This window comes from Amphiura filiformis, chromosome 19, assembly GCF_039555335.1.
Source record: "Amphiura filiformis chromosome 19, Afil_fr2py, whole genome shotgun sequence".
NCBI lineage: Eukaryota > Metazoa > Echinodermata > Ophiuroidea > Amphilepidida > Amphiuridae > Amphiura > Amphiura filiformis.
The window spans coordinates 24,026,661-24,039,704 of NC_092646.1; the positions used below are offsets into that span (position 1 = coordinate 24,026,661).

At 35.5% G+C, this 13,044-nt stretch overlaps 1 protein-coding gene across 1 annotated transcript in view; it reads left to right on the plus strand.

Annotated features, from left to right (window-relative positions):
• The window catches only part of LOC140141086 (glycogen debranching enzyme-like), a 77,488-nt gene that overhangs the window by 24,820 nt on the left and 39,624 nt on the right, over positions 1-13,044 (plus strand). The window contains exons 11-13 of the mRNA XM_072162863.1: positions 709-872; positions 2,348-2,449; positions 4,590-4,745. Of these exons, the coding sequence (XP_072018964.1) occupies positions 709-872; positions 2,348-2,449; positions 4,590-4,745 (422 nt within the window). The remainder of the gene's footprint in view (positions 1-708; positions 873-2,347; positions 2,450-4,589; positions 4,746-13,044) is intronic.

Below are 13,044 nucleotides of genomic sequence, written 5' to 3' on the forward strand. Positions count from 1 at the left end.
ATATCGTTTTTATATCGTTTCTTCGTGTAACCTTAAAACTGATATTTTATTGAAAGACTAGTCTTAAATTGATTATCTAACAAGTATCCAGTTGTCAAAATTGACAAATGGAAGAAGCATTATTTAATATTTGTGGGGATATTTTAAAATTAAGATTAAAAAAAAAAAAGATAATCAACTGACCGACCCCAACTTTCCATTTTTCCCACTTGTGTAAATGACAAATCTGAACAGAAAATAAATGGTGCAATACTCAATTTTAAACTACAATTTTTCCAACAACAAAAGGTTACAATGTTGAAATTAGGGCAAAAAAAAAAGACAAATAGGAACATTTGCTGTGTTTTAGAAAAATGATTTCAATCAATTAATTTAAATTTTCATAAATATTAAAATTTAAAATGAAATTTTGAATGCCTCTTTAATGGGGCAACATATCCAGAGTTTAATCAAGCCCAAAGACTCATGCAAAGACTTATTTCAAGTTATGCACTCTAATTTTTGGAAAACACATTTTCTAATCTTTTTCATAACAAATTATCAAAAATAACATAAAAACGATATTGAAATTATGAGCTAACCCTTAGGCTATATTCTAGACTAATTGACTTTGGCAAAACATGATAACATTTTTGAATCCTAAAAATATTCTCCTGTAGTTTTCTGGAATCAGGAGTAAACAAATCAAACCTTGTCTTCATTTTTCAGAGGCAATGAGTGCTGGAGATTCCCATGAGGAAGGTCGTCTAGTCTATCGCTATGGAGGTCTACCCGTAGGCTCATTCTTGCAACCTCATGTGAGGCCTTTGCAGCCCAGTGTGGCTCATGCATTATTCATGGACATCACACATGACAATCAGTGTCCTATACAGGTAAGTAGATCCACCCCAATGTGACTCATGCATTATTCATGAGAATAGATAAGTTTCTAGTGTAGCCCATGCATTATTCATGGACATCACACATGACAATCAGTGTCCTATACAGGTAAGTAGATCCAACCTAATGTGACTCATGCATTATTCATGAGAATAGGTTACTGCAAGTTCCCAGTGTGGCTCATGCATTATTCATGTGAATAGATACTTGCAATCAGGGCTCCCGCTAGCCTCTAAAAGTTCTGCATCTGACCTGGTTGGAAATGCACATCCGTACATATTAATATGGTGGGCAACAAGCAATACAATTTTATAAGGCTCCTGAACGCCGGTATTGCATCGCATCGCATCGCATCATAGGACGATTCAAATATTTGACTATTTCCTGATGAGATTTTAAAGATTTATGTAAATATTATTCTCAACAAATGCAAACTTGTTGACACTGTACGATAGTTTAGAAATTTGTATTTTTACTCTCAAGTTCTGAGCGAAAGCTTACGTGATTCACATGTTGCGTTGCCGTAGGAATTTCCATTGACTGTCATGCCTCAGAAGTTGTCCCAAAATGGGCATGGTTAAAGGTCAATTATGCTAACTTGTTTACTGATTGGTCTATGTTGCTAAAATATTAATTTATGCACGATGGAGGTTTAGAAAATAATGAACATATTTTATTTCATGGGAAGTATTTTGAGTATGAGGACTAGAGCTCTTGATTTTGATTTGAAATTCACTTGAGTCCACAGGCACACAAGGCATTGATGCAGCTTGCTAAACAGCGCGTCCAACGATAGAAAATAACGTTCTGGACGCACAGATGTGCCTTAGCAGGAGTCTTGCTTGCAATCCAGTTTGGCTCATGTTTTTGTTCATTTTATTTTTGCTTGTATCTCATAATTGTTTCATTATTGCCACCAATGGCCTGTTTGGACTAGATCCCATCACATATGTGACATGATCAAAGGAGTGAGTCTAATGTTGCTAACATTGACTTATTTGCAAAAAGGGGCTCAAATACTTTTGATGATAATTGCTTTGTAACACCTCTAGTGGCGAGCTGAAGGTCACAAGATTACACTCAGCACTTGAGAATCGCAAAATGGCTCGTTCACATGGCATTAGCACTTGAGGACCACTTGGGGTTCACTTTTGGATATCGCAATATCCCTAGATTCCTTGGGGATCAATTTTGAGACAAATTTTGGGACAATCTTACGAACTGGAATCTTCAACTTTTTGGTGGAGAACCACTTTGCTTAAACAGGAAGCCCCACTTGGCCAGTTCTCCACAGAAGAACTGACTTACACCTGTTACTTTGATGACAGACAAAACAGAATTTACATGGATAAATTTTAACCTTGGCTGATTCCCTAAGTCAAAACTTGTGTTGTCATGCCTAATGTCTTTGAATGAGTTGATTTGGCAATGAAATAATTCCAAAATTCTTGTGTTTTTACTACTGCAGGTGAGATCGGTGTATGATCTGCTCCCTAGTGCTGCATTAGTCTCTATGGCATGCTGTGCTGTTGGATCTACTAGAGGATATGATGAACTTGTGTCACACCAGGTAAGTAGTATTTTGTTCTTTTGGTGGTTTAGGCGGAGAAATTCAAAGCAATAAATAAATAAATGTAGGGAATTACAAAGTGTGTTTTATATCCACCTAGTGGATCTCAAAATGCTAGTGTGAAGCGTAGTTTTATGCAGTTATATCACAGTGAGGTAAACAGGATATGACGCGATAGAATGGGCTATTTCATATAAAATCCATACTCGCCCCTGTGGTAGATTTTGGAAATATCTTTCACAGGGGGAGTAAATGGAATGAATGCATCCGCAATTCCATTTGAAACTCGTCCTCCCTCAGTGGAAGATTTAGGTTTGAATCTTTCTCAGAGGGTGTGTGCAATTCAAATGAAGCTGCCTAATGTGTTCATTCTATTTGAAATGCACCCCACCCATGGATGATATTTCTAAAATCTTCCACAGGGGAGGGTGGATTTTAAATCGAATAGCCCAATATGGTGAAGAGGTTAAGATTTTTGAATTCAGGAGGAAAAACCTGTCATGGATCGGCAACCATGCTCATTCATGGCACTGTGAGGAATTGAACCAGGGCCTCAGTGGTGAGACGCAAGTGCGTCAACCTCTACACCAATCCTTTCTCCCAATAATTGTACCTGTAATAATATTACAATAGGAATATTTGGTGCTTACACCTTGGTTTTGTTTTACTTGTATGAAATTAAAACAGCCGTTTTTACGCCAAAGTGGAATCATTTTGACTGAAATTTCTTGGAAAAAAAAATCAGAAAATTTTCAAAATTGTTTGAAAAAAATTAAAGATTTTTTAGGGTCAAATGCCTCTTCCAGAAATATATAATATAAAAAAATTCTTGAACAACTGATAATACATGGCAAGTCCGTCTGCCCGCTCATAGAACAAGGTGTGTTTTTTTGTTGCTCTATGCAAATTTAAATTGCTTACCTGGCAGCTGTCATCCTTGTTGCAGTGTTGCCAGTTTTCAGGAAATTTTCTGATTTCAGGAAATTTTACATGGATGATCCTGTACAATAGGTAAAGCACATTTTCAGGAAATTTTTTGCCATTTCAGGATTTTTTTGACAACACTGACTGGCATCTCTGTTATTGGCACACAGATGAAGGGCCTCTTACTAAACTCCTCAAAAAAAGTTTGGAAACTTACCAAAACGGCTTTATATCACAAAAATTTGAAATCTGTTTCCATATTATTTCATATCAATACAAGCATTGCTCTTTCCTGTCAAAAATGACACCAAATTTGTGACCATAACTTATTTAATTGTTGAGTAACTGTCTTTGAAAGACAAGGAGGTCTCAAACAAAATGTGCCAAATCTGTCATTGTCTGCGTCATTTGCTTCAGTAAACATGAATAAGGAATACACCACTGTTTCATTAAAAACGGTTTCAAAGTACTGCCAGTCTCACGTACCGGTCTTCTGCAGCCGGTGTTTTTTCTTGGATGGCCACTTCTGGGTCTGTCTTTGACATCTCCGGTCTGACTGAAACTTGACTTTTAGCTTGGAGATCATACTGCAGGAAACTTCAAATGTTGCCGTGATTCTGAGGTATGCCAGCCTCCAGCTGACCAATAGCGCGAGCCTTATCCAGGTCTGGTAATCGAACCATGTTTGATTAGAACTTTCTTGCAAATGACCACTATGAAGAAGTGACCAGCAAGATAGGTTGACTTGCGTTGATCTGTTTGAATCCACATTATTAGAACTGCTAATCCCATCCTAGCACTTTTCATTCAACATGATGTACTTGCAAACAACTTTTCATTCATTCTTTTATTCATGCATTAAACCACTCGTTCATTCATTCAGTGCAATAAGATGAGCGCAGATTATGGTCAGTTTGGCTCATTTTCTTTGAGACCTCTCTGTCTTTCAAAGAAAGTTACTCAGCCGTGGAATAAGCTATCGTCACAAATGAGGTATCATTGTTGACAGAAAAGAACAATGTTTTCGCTGGTATAAAACAATATGGAGATAGATTTCAAAATTTTCTGATATACAACCGTTTTTGAAAGTTTCCAAACTTTTTTTGAGGAGTTTATATAGATTAAAATGTCATTGCTCTCTTCTTTTTTGTCTACAAATGTTTATAATTCTTTAAGTTTTGAAAAATTCTTATATAATGGCTCCTTTCATTTACAGATACATGTAGTTGATGAAAACAGACACTATACATCATGGAATGAATCCAGCAATGTGGATCCCACTTGTGAAGTAGGCTTCAACTCGGGAATTATTGCAGCTAAAAGGGCACTCAACTTGCTCCACCAATGGCTAGGGGATATGAAATACAGCCAGGTAAGTTGTCTGGTTTTTGATGGGAGTGGCATGTTTGGGTCATGGTGATGACGATATGTGCCCTATGCAGATCTGTAGTTTTGGTGGCAGGCAGGGGATTGGGGACATAGGATTCAGTTTGAAGTACATATATTTACTGCTTGAAGAGTCCACAGCTTGCTCCACCAATGGCTAGGGAATATGAAATACAGTCGGGTAAGTGGGCTGGTTTTTTTACTGGGAGTGGCTTTTTGGGTCATGGTAATGGGTCATGGTCCATATACAGGCCTGCAGTTGTTTACATAGTACGATTTGAGCCAAGTATAACACCTAATCGATTGAGCCAACTTGCCAGGTGAAGGGAGGTTTTGCATATTTTGAGATCTCCCACAAAACCCGGAGTCAAGTCGCCAAGGCTTAATTTGAGATATAGTCCAATAAACATGCTAAAATCAATAGAAAACAAAACAATTTTAAAGAAAAAAATGTGTTTTCGAAGGACAAAAGATTAAGTAATCATTATGTGTGATATATCATTTTAAAGCTGACAGTCTGAGCATTTAAAATTGGGACATATCTCCTAATCAGAATTTCCTGCCTTTGTCCGGGTTTCATGGGAGCAGGTATCATATGTGATACGTTTAAGCAAAATGCCATCCTGTGGACATAAATTTGAAATTTGTGGTATTTATAACTAAGAATAAGTAAATAAATTAACAAGTCTGTGGTATCTCTAATGCAATATGAAGACAGAACCGCTAGGCTAACCCGCTCCTCTTTCCTGGTCCAATTCAGAGGATTTTCTGAAATTTCAGCACACTGTCATAGCCTAATACATGGAAAAAAATCTAGATTCCAAAGTTGCATTGAAATTGTTTGCCTGTGTTGATAATTGGGCTATTCCAGTTGAAATCCATACACCCCCTGTGCAAGACATGACCTTAATCTTCCACAAAGTGAATGTGAATTTCGAATGGAGTCACCCATTCAGGTAACTCCATTTGAAATTCACACTCCTTGTGTGGGAAATTAAGGTCATGTCTTCCATAGGGCATGTATTTCAAATGTTAAACTGGTTTGAATAGCTTTCAATTTGGACTCTGCATCAGAGTATTGCCATGGCAACAATCTTACATTATTTGACACAAATGAGACGGCAAAATGTTCAAAATATAATTGGGCTTTTCTTTGTAATTTCAATTTGAAAATGTCATCTAACAGCTTTTGAATTGTGGTCTTATAAAAAAGGAGCACTTCTTTTGATATAGACACCTCATATCCTATCATGCACGATTCTATGGTATTCTACTATTGTTATTTCACTCCAGAAAATTGATTTCAATTCTATTCAAATTCAATTCTTTCTACACATGGAGTCTTGCTATTCGATTCCAATTCAATCCACCTTGCTTTAGAATTAATTCAATTCGATTCCAATTCAATTTGTCAATTTCAAAATCATTTCATTCCAATTCCAATCCAATGCAGTGAAATTAACAGCTAATCAATTTCAATTCAATTCTGAGCATTCATTTCAATGCCAATTCAATTCCAATTCCAATACAGTATTCCATACACATGTAAAATCTAAACACAAATACCAAGTGTTTAATATCTAAACACAAGTCATCAAATTACTAAACATGTTTAGCATTTAGACATGTTTACAAATCGAGGACAAGATGGTGTCTAGAATGGTGTTTAATATCTAGACACTGTTTTTGCAGTGCATGTTTTAAATTTTACTACCCATTTTATAACACTTGTCGCAACAAAAGTCAAAATCAAGTACACTACTTGTCACAAAAGCATTTCAGCAGAAGATACTTTATTGTTATGTTTTAAAACTCACTTTCACATTCAAACAATGCGAGTGAACCTTTCCTATTTTATGAAACTTGGAACTTCTTAGTTCTTAGGTGACTGACTTCCTAATATTTGTCTTAACTTCTTGTCCACCATGCACATTATTTTCTAAACTTAAAGGAGGATTTTGTGATCCTAGCATCCTCTTTTTATGACATTGTTCAGTGGATATCCACGACAGAGGCTTATTCCCAAAATTTGAGTTGATTCTGATTTTGCGTTTGCGAGTTATATGCATGTTTATGTGTATTACACTGCTCACAGTTGTAATTTCAAATTTGACGATATTTTTGCTAAACGAATTAATCTGCAAGAAATTTTTGTTACATAAACATTATGTAGCCAGAGGTTTCCAGTGGTATAAAATCTCACCTTTTTTTAAAAGTGGTGGGGGGTGAGGCTGTGGATCACGAAATGCCCTTTTAAGGTGTGTGGTACAATCGATAATGAGATTATCCTAAGATTTTCACCCAAAATCCTTGTACTTTTGAAAAAATGTGTGAAAAAAGCTGTCAAAGATATAAGCATTTTCTTTAATGGTTTTCTCACAATTTGTTCAAAATAATGTACAATGACTTTTGAGCATAAACATTAGGAGTTTGAGAAAAATAGGGGCTTTGTGATTGGTGCCAAAATTTTTTAATGTGTGTCTCTTGTGTGATTGGACCTGGAAGTGTATCAGAATTCAGAACGGGGGAAGGGCACTTTTTACCTGTGGACTGATCTGGAATCACAGATATCTGCTTGTGAATTGAAATGCTGAATTGAAATCAAAGCTGAATTTCATTTAAATTCCACTTTATTCTTCATCACTCAACATGATTTCAATTCCAATCCAATTCAATTCTTCATTGCTCACGATGATTTCAATTCCAATCCAATTCAATTCATGCCCAAGCCCACTCATTTCGATTCCAATTCAATTCCAATGCATTGAAATGAAAATCGTCCAAAATTCATTTCAATTCAATCTGATTTCAATGCATTGAATTAACATTATATTCTACACGCTCTTAATTATGGGGATTCATAATACGATGCGCCACCAGTGGTTGCTCTTGCTAGTCCAATTTTTGACCTCCAGGGTCAACATCGCAGTTCTAGCCACCATTGAATTTTCACGCGAGTGTGATGATAATAATGTTGAAAACAGCTCCACGAATGATTCTGTGTGATCAATAGATAGAAAATGGATCTGCTATAATTGTAAATTACTGTTTTGTTGCGCATTCGTATGTAACATTGTTATATTGACATGTAAACACACAATGACATTATGATCATGTGTTGTTTTCGTATTACACGGGCTTTGGATGTCAACATTTTCTCATTATGCACTGCATATTTTGACCTCTCCCCCACCAAACGCTGGAGGCGCATTGTATTATGAATCAACCAAATTTCATGCACAAATTATAACCATTGCGTAAAGCCTAATATTCTCTAATGCAGATGGATGGGGCTTAGTAAGAAGTAGGTCTGGGATACAGGGGACAAGATATGCCATTGTGCATGAAATGATCGTTATAATGGTGAAAAATTGGTGGTATATGAATTTGTTTGATTTGTTTGTTAGTTGTTACCTAAATAAGCACACCAAAATAACACTCGCAAATAAAACAGACTGTCATTTGTGTCCACAGAGTACATTATTATTAATCACAACTCTTAAACATGATACTAAACATAGTCTTTATGAAAAGTGTTTGCATAGTTTCTGCCTTTCGGGCAAGACAAATACAATGTAGTGAAACTTTTTTATGCATGAAAGATGACTCAATATATATTATTTGTTTAATATTATCACACGTGGGTCTGTTATTACTTAACATGACAACTTATCAAATTTTGTACCTTCTAAAGGAAAATCAGACTATTTATGATAGCCTAGCTATCTTTACTAATTTGGACCTACTGAATCAAAAATGACCCTCAAAGTGACCCCAGAAATGACCCCATAGGATTATAAGGGGACAAAAATTAAACATGCTCCCAATTTCTCTCATTAGCATATCAAATTATCTGTCTGGTTGCAAGGATTATAAATCTATAAATTTTGTGCATATATGAACTGTGGTTGCAGAGTTATGTTCAAAAAAGGGTCGAAGGTCAATTTTCAAGTTGTACATGTACAGGGGTCAAAAATTAAAGTTGCTCCGATTTTCATGAAACTTGTACTAAATTGTTGTCTAGATTCAGGCAGTCAGAAAAAGATAGGTAGGTTTTCACTGTCTGTGATGTATAGTTAATATGTTACGTGGCAAAAAAGTTATAGGTTTATAGGTTCTAATGACAATTGTCCTGTAAAACTGATTTAAAGTAATACATCACAGATAGTGAAAACCTATTTTGATCACTATTCTCTAATGGAATATATTCTCTTGTCGACTGTCATATTTACTTTTCTCTAGTCGACTCTCATGATCACTTTTCTGTAGTCGACTATCATGAACATTAGTTTCTAGTCGACTATCATGATTACTTTTCTACAGTGGACTATCAGGATAGTTATTCTCTAGTCGCCTATCATGATTACTCTTCTCTTCTCTATTCTCCACTTGGCTATCGTGATCACTATTCTCTTGTCGACTGTAGTGAATACTATTCACTTCTCTATTCTCTATTTGACTATTATGATATGTATTCTCTAGTAGACAGCAATGATCTCTATTCTCTATATGACTATTATGATCTCTATTTTCTAGTCTATAATGATCACGATTCACTTCTCTATTCTCCATCTGACTATTAGGATCATCTTCTATTTCATCTCCGTCAATAATATTGTTATGATCATAAGTATCATCTATCCATCTATGATTTGCACCGCGATCCCAGTATATTGATATTATATGACCCATAGCATATAAAAATGGATTAATGGCCGAATTAATAGGCAAAGCAAATGCTATAATCCAAGCAAATGATTTTGGACTGATATCTTCCTTTATTCCTGTTTGCACCAAGATACCAAGGACCACTATGGGCAACCAGCACAGCAGGTCAGTTACAATGATGAGACCCATTTTTATAGCCATACGAATCTCCCTCCTTGACCGCGACACGCTCATCCTCAAATGTGGTGAAAATTTCACAACTACAAAGATACCGATGTAACAAAATGTCACGATTAAGCAGCAGAGGGAATTGAATCCTAAAAAAAGGCCAATAGCATAGTATGAAAAGGGGGCACTCCCAATTTGATGTATCTCTGGTTTGTTTAAGATATTATTTTCATTGGATTTGGCTTTCAAGTTATTTACCAGATATGTCTGGTCTGCTGCTATTGCCCTATCAGGCCATGTGTTAAATCCAAGAAATGGTGTACCTGAACGATCCAAATATGGTGTATGAAACCTGTCATCTACTTGGAGGACCACTAACCCTTGTAAGGTATCTCTGATATGTTTGCTAAAATCTATATCAAGGACAAGGTCAGTGTACTTTATATCATATGTCAGTTTTCTCACAAGAGGTAGTCCAATACACACTTCTGAAAAACCATATTTAGTGTCATTCAAAACAGTGGGGACAATACTTAAAATGAATGCTATCGCCCATACAGAAATTGCTAGTACAATTCTAAATGCATGAGTTGAATACAGGTCTTTAGTTTGATATTTACATGTAAATGCACAAAATCTTTCTACGCTTATCAGTACAAGAAACAGTAGAGATGCCTCACTTGACAGAATAGACAAGAACCCAGCAAATGAGCACATTGAACTATTCCGCCATTTGTCTGCAAATAAAGGGAAATGCTCACCATATATCTGATCTGCGATTGCAATGATGAGCATGTAAATTCCCATAAGCAAGTCTGCTGCAGCAAGGTTTGTTATTAATAGCTTTTGTCTCATACTATTATTTATCTTTCTGTTGCATATTGTAAGACAGCTCCACAAAAATACACTTGCATTGAAGATAAGTGCACAAATACCAATAATCCAAACTGAACTCTTAACCCAGTCATTTAGCAGAATCTGTGAACATGTTAAATATGGGGAGCTTATCTGGCCTGGTACACAGTTTGGACCCTTATTACCATCAATAAAACAGTGGCATATTGATTGGAAATCGACCACAACATAGGTATTGTTGCCTAGGCTAAGGAATGAATTTTCAGTTATTTTGGACAGTGGCGTTCCTCTTAAATTTACAAATTCTAAATCATTTAAGCCGTAGAAAGCATGAGATTCAATTGTGAGCAATGGATTATTAGCAAGGCTTAGCCCTTTCAGGTTTGTCAAGTTTCCAAAAACAAAAGGAGTAAGCTGTGCCAGGTTGTTCATTCCCAAATCAAGATTTTGAAGATGGTTTAATCCAGTTATTTCTTCTGTTATCTCATGCAAGAAATTTCCCCCTAAGTACAGGTCTGTAAGCCTAATTAAACTGGTAAAAGTACCTTGTGCTAAAGATGTTAAGGCATTGCTGCTAAGATCTAACATAGAGAGCATCTTCAAGTTACTAAATAACTCTTTACCGATATTTGATAAATAGTTGTTACCTATAAGAAGGACTTTTAATTGTTCCACATTGGTAAATAGTCCAGCATCAATATTTTTGATCTGATTTGAACTGACATCTAACATTTGAAAGTTGGTAAGATTATCAAAGGAACCTGGATACAGTATTTCAATTTGGTTATCATAAAGGCTTAAATTGGATAATTTTTGTAATTTTGAGAAGAGATTAACACCAAGATTGGATATTTTATTGCTATTCAGTCTCAAAACACTCAACTCGGTGAGATTATCAAATATTTGTGGTTCAAAGTAAGAAATTTGATTTCCATCTAAATACAAATAGGACAGTTTGATTAACCCATGGAATAATTTGCCATTAACATTTGATAAGTTATTGTCTGAAAGCGTTAATGCTAATATGTTGGTAAGATCACCAAATATTCCTGGTTCCAGAAGTGAAATTAGATTTCCGTGTAGGTACAAATAGGACAATTTGTGTAACCCATGGAATATGTTAGCATCTAATACTGTTAGGCGATTTTTGTACAACCACAATTCAATTAAATCAGTAAGATTCCCAAATATTCCCGGTTCTAAGTGTGAAATTTGATTTCCATTAAGGAATAGATAGGACAGTTTGTGCAACCCATGGAATAAGTTAGCATCTAGTACTGTCAGGTCATTGGTACCCAGGTGTAATAATGTCAAATCAGTAAGATTCACAAATATTCCTGGTTCTAAATGTGAAATTTGATTTACATGAAGCCACAAATGGGACAATTTGTGTAATCCATTGAATAATTTATCATCTAGGTCTGTTAGGTGATTTTTGTACAGCCACAGTTCAATCAAATCAGTAAGATTCCCAAATATTCCTGGTTCTAAATGTGAAATCTGATTACCAACTAGGGTCAAATTGGACAATTTGTGCAACCCACGGAATAAGTTAGCATCTATCTCTCTTAGGTTATTGTGATACAGATATAATATAGTCAAATCAGTAAGATTACTAAATATTCCTGGTTCTAAATGTGAAATTTCATTTCTGTCTAGGAGCAAATACGACAATTTGTGTAACCCATGGAATAAGTTAGCATCTAGTTCTGTTAGGTTATTGTTATACAGGTACAACCTTGTTAAATCAGTAAGATTCTTAAATATTCCTGGTTCTAAATGTGAAATTTGATTTCTGTCTACAAGCAAATATGACAATTTGTGTAACCCGTGGAATAAGTTAGCATCTAGCTTTGTTAGGTTATTGCTAAACAGGTATAATCGTGTCAAATCAGTAAGATGCCCAAATATTCCTGGTTCTAAATGTGAAATTTGATTCTCATGAAGTAACAAATAGGTCAATTTGTGCAATCCATGGAATGAGTTAACATGAAGCTCTGTTAATTTATTTTCATGTAGTGCCAATGATATCAAATCAGTGAGATTACCAAATAAATTTGATTCCACTGTCTGTATCATATTATTATGCAAATCCAGTAGTTGTAATTTTCTCATACTAAGGAACATATCACCGGGAAGTTTATGTAACATATTATTGCTTAGGTATAAATGTATCAGAGAAGGCAAATTTTCAATTGAATTTTTAGTAAGATATGATATCCTATTACCAACTAAATCTAACACTTCAAGGTAGTCAAGTCCTTGAAAGGTCCCATCCTTAATAACAGTTAGCTCATTCTCAGCGAGAAACAAATAGACGATTCTCTTAAACGTTTGAAAGGCACCAGGAGCAATTGCAGTGATTCCTCGTTTCAATCCAATCAGGGCCTCAAAACTATTAGTGTCATATGCAAGTAAACGGTTATCTGCTTGGGTGACATGAGAGCACTGGATATCAAATTCAAGATGTTTCAATGTGCAGTAACAGCATTCTGAACATCCAGGTAGTTCTGCAACTGTTACAGCGTCCCTAATTGGAAAGTTGATTCCATTTGATGAAAGTGTTTCTTTGTCAAGCTCATAAATATTAAACG